This window comes from Gadus chalcogrammus, chromosome 9 (assembly GCF_026213295.1).
Source record: "Gadus chalcogrammus isolate NIFS_2021 chromosome 9, NIFS_Gcha_1.0, whole genome shotgun sequence".
Classification (NCBI taxonomy): domain Eukaryota; kingdom Metazoa; phylum Chordata; class Actinopteri; order Gadiformes; family Gadidae; genus Gadus; species Gadus chalcogrammus.
This window is the reverse complement of record NC_079420.1, coordinates 3,292,691-3,302,801: the sequence shown is the minus strand read 5'-3', so window position 1 is coordinate 3,302,801 and position 10,111 is coordinate 3,292,691. Positions and strand designations below refer to the sequence as shown.

The 10,111-nt window shown below is 49.7% G+C and overlaps 1 protein-coding gene across 6 annotated transcripts in view; it reads left to right on the top strand.

The window, feature by feature from the left end:
- The first annotated feature begins 20 nt into the window (after nt 1-20).
- LOC130389452 (coiled-coil domain-containing protein 136-like) overlaps nt 21-10,111 on the top strand; it is a 25,910-nt gene continuing 15,819 nt past the window's right edge. For 2 of the 6 annotated variants that reach the window (XR_008896555.1, XM_056599248.1), the window contains exons 1-2: nt 4,130-4,184; nt 4,976-5,033. Coding sequence is in view for 4 of the 6 variants with exons in the window: in XM_056599248.1 (XP_056455223.1) it covers nt 4,982-5,033 (52 nt within the window). In the remaining 2 variants the exon portion in view is untranslated. Of the gene's footprint in view, nt 99-4,041; nt 4,185-4,657; nt 5,034-5,363; nt 5,498-10,111 lie in introns of those variants that run through there. The other 4 variants (XM_056599251.1, XM_056599250.1, XM_056599249.1 and 1 more) reach the window with 4 other exon arrangements.

Here is a 10,111-nt window from a genome sequence, read left to right as displayed (position 1 = left end):
GCCACTCAGCCAACAACAGTATGTCGTCACGCGCATGAATGCGTCCGAAACTACGCACTAAGACCAGCAGCAGGGTAAACACATGGACCTATTAAAGGGTAAACATGGTCTTTATGAACATGGGTAATCGCAAATGCATAGCATATACCTACATGTACATTACTTTGCACGATTACTTGTGTAAACATGGCTCAAGGTATAATTTCCCATACTTGCACACACATATATTACATATGAGTCATGGTTCCCAGTGTATTTTACTACGGAGATGCCTGCATGACTACCGTCCACCAGAAAGGGAGAGATTCCGTGGCTGCGCGCTGGGTCGTGAGGTGTCGCTCGGTGGGTTGTTGGTGTAGGAGGTTGAAGGCGGGGGTTCTGGTACAGTTCAAGCTTCCAGGGATGAATTGCATACGAGCCCTTGAAGTGGTGTGTGTGTGTGTGTGTGTGTGTGTGTGCCTGTGCGTGTGTGTGTGACACAAACACAATATAGATTTGCACATGTTACACGCGCTCACCCACATACACACACGCGCTCCTTTAAACGAGCAGCTGCATGTGTGAATTCTGCACAATATTCCCTTTTCTTTTTCCCCACACTATCTGTTTCTCTCTCCATTATCTCGTATATCATAAAAGACAAACCTTCTTTTTGATGTGCAAGCCACCTTTCCTCTCTACCGTCTAGTAGCTGCTTTCCCTTTGATCATCAGGCAGCTTTTTGTGTGTGTGTGTGTGTGTGTGTGTGTGTGTGTGTGTGTGTGTGTGTGTGTGTGTGTGTGTGTGTGTGTGTGTGTGTGTGTGTGTGTGTGTGTGTGTGTGTGTGTGTGTGTGTTTCCATTCAACTGCTCCGCCAGAGGCTTACTGGTCCACACCACCGCGGTCTCCACAATCAGCTGCTAATTATCTCCGGACCTCATTATCCTCTCTGGGATGCCCAGTCGGAGACCTGTTGCTGCTGCCTGCGTCTACCACACAGGTTGGCATGGCGACGGCGACGGCGGGGGGGGTACAGTGCTGGAAAGAAAACAAAAATGACGTCGCCGGGGGTTACTGCCTTGGCGTGTCACCGGAGGAAGATGGCGGGAGGGTGCGTGTTTTTTTTTTCCCGCTCACAGGATGAGACACAAGGGGATGAGTGGGATGTGTGCGTAGCTATAATAAGCTTTGATAGCGTTTGTATTCAGAGCGGGGTTTTTCGCCGTGTTCCCGGAGAATACATGTGGAGTATTCTGTCTTCGGCAACTCTGCCTTGTGGACGCCTCCGCATGTTGTAGTACCTGTTTTTGTGTGAGTTTGATGGAAAAAGTGTGCCGTCCTCCCCGCATGAAATGCGATGAGCTGATAACATGGGAAAGTTGTGACCCCGCTGCTGACTCGCAGGCTGATTTAGAAGGCTCTGGCACCATCGGGGATTCGGGGCCCTTTCCACTTCCTGTTGATGCCGTCATGGCAACAGTCCAAACCATGTTCCCTTCCACAGCTACAGCGCTTTTGCGCAAATTTCACGCAGCCGACAATATCCGATATTCTCCGGCTGTAACCGCATCCCTACACCGCGACACTAAAACCCTCACGCGCCTGAAGGCACACATAGGAACGGATTTATGACAACATTTGTCCATGGGATCATAGGATATTCATAAAAAGGACAAAAAGAGCACCAGAGCGCCGAAAAAAAGAAACCCTTATTCAAAAGCACCTCCAATTTCCTGTGGTTGCTAAGCAACTATCCAGCTCCGGCGAGGTGCTGGGCTGGCAGTGTGGTGCCATAACGGGGACTGCGAAGTGAATCACTGTCTTCCACAGCTCGGAGGCTCCATTACCCAGCCAGCTGACTGGTTGTAATAATACACCGTCTCAGAGTAATTACACAGCCTGTTGATCACTATTAGACTCACAATCAAACTGCCTCTGATGAAAGGTGTACACGTGTGGTCTGCGGGAAAGGATGCCCCTCGTATCGCATGCACAACGTATTTATAAATAGGCTAGGCAGCAGCAGCCACCAGATACTGCAATATCGCTCGTCATTATACCCTTGACACCAGTGGGGACACTTCAAGGGTCAGAAGGGCACACAAATCCGGTTCCATGTTTTCCCTTAACCCAGGCTCTGAGCCGCTGATTATGCTCATTAGCGTTACATCTGGCTGGTTGCTAACGAGCAGATGGTCCACCCGAAATACCGGGTGAGATTTTTAATTCCTGACCCTTTCGACTGCTTGAAACCCCAGCAGTTTCTTTGTTTAAAGTGTACATCAAATCGAAACCACTGTGTGTATGTGTGTGTGAGTGTGTGTGCGTGCGTGTGTCTGTGTGTGTACAGTATGTGTATTTAAGTCAGTTCATCTTGAAGTTGCATCAGTGTCTGCGTCTGTCATGATTTCCGTGCATGATATCGGACTCGTTGAATGTGGACAAAACAAAGGAACCAGTATGAAGGTCTGAGTTCCAGCTGAATGAGCTCATAGTCTTGCGTGACAGATCCCCACGCCCAAGCAAACAGCTCTAGATACGCCCACTGCTGCGACTCAAGTCCTGTGTCACCCTTTATACGATGAGCTTAAGGACTAAGATCCGCTCTGCTTTACCCACGTTGCCATAACATCGCTTTGAAATGTTATTATGTTTGATTTACACTCCAATATTACTGCTATCTGGCCGACAGATCTATCCTCTTTTAGTCTTTGGAGAAACAACGGGTAGAACCACAGAAATGTGTCAGCAAAGTTTGTCGGTAATTCATTTTATTCTGTTAATTTTCATGTCATTTTATCAATCGATCCCTTCATGCTCGCCACAACGTGGCATACTGCGCCGTAACCTTCGAGTTCACTTGCTAATGCCCGGCGACGCACTGTTCCTGGCGCCGTCCCAACAGGACTGATGCTTAGATGGTCTTTTGTCAAGCGCCGGATGATCACATGATCCAGGCCTTATGGCCAGTCGTCATGCCAACGCGGGGTGACGAAGATGGAACACAAGGGCAGCCGAAAATGGAAGGGGGCCAGACGCAGTCAGTGCATTTTCAACCCCTTGTCAACCAGCCAACCAATCTAGACTCTGCTGTGTGTGTGTGTGTGTGTGTGTGTGTGTGTGTGTGTGTGTGTGTGTGTGTGTGTGTGTGTGTGTGTGTGTGTGTGTGTGTGTGTGTGTGTGTGTGTGTGTGTGTGAGTCGGTGATTGTGTTTTGAGCACATTGCAAGGTAACTTCAGGTCACTTTGCATCCTTAAGTAGCGATAAAGCCTGGCTGACCATGAAGTGATGGGGAGGGGAAGGAACCGATACAAGATACAAGCATGGAATGTAGTCTCACTGGTTCACTTCTCTGTTTTGGGTCCTCCTCTGGATGATGCAAGCTAGCAGAGAAGAAACTTCCCCAGCTGACACACAGTGAGCCAGCCACAGCTGCACAGAAGAACACACATTCAGATCATTGCTGTGTTCCTGTTCCCGCTCTCTCTCTCTCTCTCTCTCTCTCTCTCTACCCCCCCCTCTCTCTCTCTCTCTCTCTCTCTCTACCCCCCCCCTCTCTCTCTCTCTCTCTCTCTCTCTCCCCCCGTCTGTCTGTCTGTCTGTCTGTCTGTCTGTCTGTCTGTCTGTCTGTCTGTCTCTCTCTCTCTCTCTCTCTCTCTCTCTCTCTCTCTCTCTCTCTCTCTCTCTCTCTCTCTCTCTCTCTCTCCCTCTGTCTCTCTCTCTCTTCCTCTTTCAGATGCCACAGCACTACATTATTTATAAGTTTGTCTGTGTGAGTATGTATATGCGCGTGCGTGTGGGAGTGACTGTGCATGAGGTAGTTTGTCCGCAGTTCACTTCCTGCTCTTTGATAGGAATATTTTTCTCCCAGAGCCAGCAGTGAGGAGGTTAAGGCCTGAGCCCCTGTCTCACGGTCCGGGCTGACATATCTTCTGGTGGATTTCTGGTTAGCTACGCATACGTAACCCAGATAAGAGGCAGGGGGGGGAGACGTTTAGGGAGGGAGGGAGAGAGTGATGTGAGAGAGAGAGAGAGCGTGACCTACCTGATACTGTTAATAGCTAAGAGCTGCTATTCATTAGAAGTAAACATTCTAGAGTGAGAAAGGGGGGAGAGGAAGGGAGGGAACGAGAGAGAGAGAGAGAGAGGGAGTACATTGTGGAGGAAGTCAACAATGAAGGGGGAAATGCTCAGCAATCTGAAAGGTAAGATATCAGTCTCCGCTAAAAGTCGTCGTCTGGATCACAATATAGGTAAATCCATTTGGAGCAGAAGCTGATGCTGTGTGTGAGAGTGTTTGTGTGCCTCTGTGTGTATGTTTGCATGTATGCATGAGTGAGTGACCCCTGCAAAAGAACGGAGCAGTTGGAACCAAACAAGTTAAAAGCAGGCAGAGTGAGTGTGTGTGTGTGTGTGTGTGCGTCTGTGTGTGAGCGAGAAAGGATGAGAGTAAGTGTGAGAGGACTAAGAGGGTTAGCGAGAGAGAGAGAGAGAGAGAGAGAGAGAGAGAGAGAGAGAGAGAGAGAGAGAGAGAGAGAGAGAGAGAGAGAGAGAGAGAGAGAGAGAGAGAGAGAGAGAGAGAGAGAGGGGGAGAGAGAGAGAGGGAGAGGGGGGAGAGAGAGAGAGGAGAGAGAGAGGGGCTGGAGGGGTGGCTGTGCCACTACAGATCTGAGGAGAAACAAAGCTTGCCGTCTGTAAAACAGCGTCTTTCCCTCTTCCCTCCTTCCCGAGCGGCATCTCTCCCACGCTCCGGACCTCCCGAGGTACAGCGCTGCTGTGTCCTCGCGCGTGTGTGTGTGTGTTTGTGCGGAAGCATTCTTGTGTGTAGAGACCGTTGTTGCTGTTGGTCTCGCTCTCTCTCTCTCTCTCTGCAGCTGAGGTGGGCGTGTGGAGCCCTGACCCTCTCGCCCACTCTCTCTCTCTCTCTCTCTCTCTCTCTCTCTCTCTCTCTCTCTCTCTCTCTCTCTCTCTCTCTCTCCCTCGCTGCTGCTGCTAGGGAGCTATGGATGGATTTCGTTTGCCACCACTCATCGAGGAAGCACTGGACTCTACAGGTCTGTAAAGTCTGTTTTGGTGTGTGTGTGTGTGTGTTTGTGTGTGTGTGTCCCCCATGTGTTGCCGCTGCTGTGGTCCGCTTCAGTCTGAGCGTGGGGTAAGATAGTAATGTGTACGAAAGGACGGGTCACCAGTTAAGCCCCGTTCAGAAACAGTAAAGAATGTTTACTCTGAAGCAAGCTGGAGAAGTGGTGAATCGAGGAGGTGTTGGGAGAAGTGGAAGAGTGAGTAACGAGAGAGAGAGAGGGGGAGAGGGAGGGAGGGAGGGAGGGAGGAAGAGGGAGGGAGGAAGAGGAGGCTGGCAGGGGAGGATAAGGTTGGTGGTAAGGTGATAGAAAGTGGGAAGATTAATGTTGTGACACGACTCGGCTGAGTCTTGCAGTCGATCCGACGAGTGGGCACGCTACGAGAGTCCGCCATGGCTTCTGTGATCATCTGAAGGGAGACCACGCATCCACGCCAGGTAACGGATCAGCGGGCGAAGGAGGGGAAGCAGCGTGCGGAAACAGTCTGCAGCCTTTTGTTATTAGGGCTCCGGTGAAGTTTGTGCGTCTAAAAATGATCTCCTTGATGTTATTTTTTTGGGCTTGTTTTTTTGCAACCCTTTTTTATACATGCATGAAGAGATTATTATGGGATGTTTTCGGAGGCGTGTTGAATCGTTGGTGTCGAGCTGAATGAATTTTATTTCACATGGACATGCTCCCGATTGTCATATTCTACGTACTTTACATTTGTTGGAATGTCTCGCTCCATGATGAATGCTATTGCTGTTGTTGTAGCTCCAAATGGAAAGTGACTGCCTGTGGAACAGCTCCTGATTGTCATATTTAGCCTACTTTATATTTCACGAAGGGGCTCTTTCCCCTGTCATTATAGTTTCCATTGATAGCGGCTGTTCATTCATTTCCACAACTCACAATGGCCCAGTGTGATGGAAAAGGCATGGCAGGGAACAAGCTAAATGAAGTTGTTGTTGTTGTTGCGTCTCGTGCATGACCCCAGTGGGAGAAGTGTGTTCCAAAGTGTGTGTGCTCCGCTGGTTGTCAATAGGCGTCCAGACAGGGCTGCTGTGTGTGTGTGTGTGTGTGTGTGTGTGTGTGTGTGTGTGTGTGTGTGTGTGTGTGTGTGTGTGTGTGTGTGTGTGTGTGTGTGTGTGTGTGTGTGTGTGTGTGTGTGTGTGTGTGTGTGTGTGTGTGTGTGTGTACCTGGGTCACTGATCTTCTGACCCCGGCACGGGTGTGTCCAGGCTGGAGTTTCCTGCTTTTGCTGCTCCGAGACACTCTGACAGAGTATGTTTCCTCTATTTTACCGCCATATTTCCGACAAAAAACATTGGCTGAACTGAGGTCTGCCCAGACATTTAGTAGATACGTGTCATTAACGAGCGAGGAAGGGTTAGATACGTTGTTCAAGGATGTGACGTACAACAGGTCGATTGCAGACGTTGGGGTTTGAACCAGGAACCTTTCAGCAGGAGGAGAAACACTAAAAACTCCTGTGCTCTTTAAAGGTGCAGTGTGTGCAACTGAGGGGCCAATAAGGGAACAGACTTGGCAGAAATCGAATATAACATTCATAAGTACGTTTGAATCAGTGTTTAATCCCATGATAATAAGAATCGTTAAGTATGTTGCAAGCTACAACCTCGACGGCTAGATGCTGCTTGATCATACACACTTCACCTTTAAGTATAAGTCGAAGGCTTATTTTTTAAAATTCAATAACATGGAGTCTCTCCTCGGCTTGTGTTATAGGTCAATCTCCTTCATGCACAATCCGTCTCCTCAGGGGACTGAAGCCCTTCATCTCCACGTTCAGAGGCTTGACGCGATCCCAGGGGCCTCGTCCTCTTCGTCCTCTTCATCCTCCTTTAGTTATCACGTCAAGGGCCTGAGAGCACGGGCCCTTGGGCCTGACGTTCAGAGCACCCCAGGCAGTGGAGTTGTGGGCTTTTTAATCTAGCTTCAAGCCTGTCTGATTGACCATAATGAAGATGGACCGAGAGAGAGAGAGAGAGAGAGAGAGAGAGAGAGAGAGAGAGAGAGAGAGAGAGAGAGAGAGAGAGAGAGAGAGAGAGAGAGAGAGAGAGAGAGAGAGAGGGAGAGGGAGAGAGAGAGAGAGAGATGACTGATGGTTTGAGAGATAAGTAATAATGACAACCTACCTGTCCTAGTATTATGTATTATGTATTATTATGTAAGTATGATGGCATGTGGTTAAACTCCCCCGTCTGGGCGATATTATTGATAGAAATTTGAAAGGGGGTGCCATAAAATGTGACCCTTAATGGCAAATCTCTTCTGCTACTTCCTGGAGGTGAATATGGGGGTGTGCTCGGCTCAATCTCTTAAACTGCAATCTCACCCCAAAGAAGCACCCAGACGAACACGCACCCACACACATGCTACGGCAGATTGATGGTCCTGGGCTGAGGTTTGAGATGCGCCTATTTACCTCGCAAGCACCACCACCTCCTTCATCCTCCCACACACACTGCTCCCCTACCGACCAATCTCTCCCTCGCTCTCTCTCTCTCTCTCTCTCTCTCTCTCTCTCTCCCTCTCTCTCTCTCTCTCTCTCTCTCTCTCTCTCTCTCTCTCTCTCTCTCTCTCTCCCTCTCTCTCTCTCTCTCTCTCTCTCTCTCTCTCTCTCTCTCTCTCTCTCTCTCTCCCACTCTGTCTCTCTCCTCTCCAGCTCTTTCTTTCAGTCTCTGTCCTCTGCTCTTCAGCGCCCACATCTTCTGCTCCCACACACACACACACACACACACACACACACACACACACACACACACACACACACACACACACACACACACACACACACACACACACACACACCCATGTGCCTTCGAGAGCTCCTGCCCACACGTGTTCTCTCCTCAAACGGCTCATATTTCTGCTCCCCCTATTTCATATCCACAATCATATTTTTTCCTATTATCTCTCTCTCTCTCTCTCTCTCTCTCTCTCTCTCTCTCTCTCTCTCTCTCTCTCTCTCCCTCTCTCTCTCTCTCTCTCTCTCTCTCTCTCTCTCCCTCTCTCCCTCTCTCTCTCTCTCTCTGTCTCTCTCTCTCTCTCTCTCTCTCTCTCTCTGTCCCTCTCTCTCTCTCTCTGTCCCTCTCTCTCTCTCTGCAGTGCCCTTATGCTGTGCAGTGGCCACATCATATCACATCGTCTCTTTCTTATTTCTTTGCTTTCCTTTTCTCCCTGTTCTTTCGTCTAGGATGGGGCACAATGTTCCCGTGATGTACCACTGATGTCCTATCTGCTCCTCTTCACTTGTTTCTTCCCTCCTCTCTTCACTTGCCGTTCCCCTCTTCTCTGCTCTTGTAACCCCTCTTCCCTCTCTGGGTTCCCTCACCCGACCGGCCGTCCTGCATAACCCCTCTGCTAATGAACAGCTAGGTTACAACGAACAGCTAGATTATAACGGCTACACAGTTTTTGACTCTCACCTACAAGTGGGATGCTTCCGCCCGCATCGCACTTTCAAACAATGTTTCACACAAAGTGTGTACAAAAACTTGTTTGGGCTTAAAATACTACACCGCCGAGTAGGAGTCGGTTCTCCCTCTGTGTATTCGGTACGCTTCCCTCAAACCCCGAGCGGATCTGTTTTTCGCTTTACCCTTGCTTTCCCCTCAGTTTAATCTCTCTCGCCCATCGTACTTTGGTACTCTGCCTAGTTAAGCCAAGCTTCTCCGCGGGGGCGGAGGAGACGTCGGGCATGGCGTATGTCTTTTTCACTTTGGCTGCCAACGGAAAACGCTCCCAGCTTCCCGTGCGTAGAAACACTGAGCTCACAGGGCTTATTCCCCCCTTAAGACTATTTCAACCTCTTTTCTTTATAACCGGGCCCTGTGAACCTATCATTAGAGCTCCTCTCTCTTCCTCCGTGGTTCTGTTCTCAGTGGGCCCGCCACAGCCTCATTGTTACCGGTGGTGTCCCCTTTCCATTTAGCATAGAACCTTCCAGAGATAATGTGCTCAGGTGGGAGGCGTTGGGTTGTGATCAAACGGATGAACACCCCCATCAATTGTCTTTGTGCTTTGTTCTGCCTCCCTCTTGGTATCGCATAATATAACACACACACTCACATATGCACACATACACACACACACACACACACACACACACACACACACACACACACACACACACACACACACACACACACACACACACACACACGCACACACACACATGAACACACACACACGCAAAAATATACGCACACACGCACAGATGCAATCCCACAGCTGTGGGTTTGCATGACGGAACCCTGATGGTAAAAGCATAATCTGCATATTAAAAATGAATGTATAAATGTGTATAAACACTTATACGTGATTGCTCATGTAAAGAGGCCAACCCTTTCCATGCATGAAAAAGGATTCTGCATTACGTCTCCATTCCGTTGACCCAGTTTTGTTTTTGCATTTTCCTTTGAAAAGGCAAACATGGGTTGTTTTACATCTGAATAGCGGAGCTCATTAAGTCCGTGGTAAGGGCTCTTTTCGATCCTGCTTCTGCACGTGTCTCTCCTCCCTCGGGTCCACACGGTACCTACTCAGACCCACACTGCTGTCGGGCCCGGACTAAAGGCCGAGGAGGGAAAGAAGCCTTGTTAATTAATGGCATCATTATCCCTAACCCATCGAACAGCATCAGTTTCCGGGGGGGTTTGATCTAGAGCTCTGGCCTCTGGTTGAGGTAATGTCCCCCCCCCCCCTCCCCTACCCGTGTGACGTGACTGACCTTGCAGGGTAGGTGTGATTAAAGCCTGCTGAGAAAAAACACAACCACCGCACGGGCAATCTCACGGGGATCGCGTGACGGAACAAAAACAGACACTGGGACGGAGAAACCACCGAGCTGATTAGCGAGGTGACATTCCATTTGGTGGTGGTGGTGGTGGAGGCCGTCGCCATGGTGATGGACCTAATGTATCACTCTGACATGCTCTGCCGGCCGGGGGGGGGGGGGGGGGGGGGGGGGGGGGGGGTTGTGATTGAGAGTGGGGTGTGCTCGCTCACTCCTATTTTCATCCATTGCTCCTTCTCTCACCCCT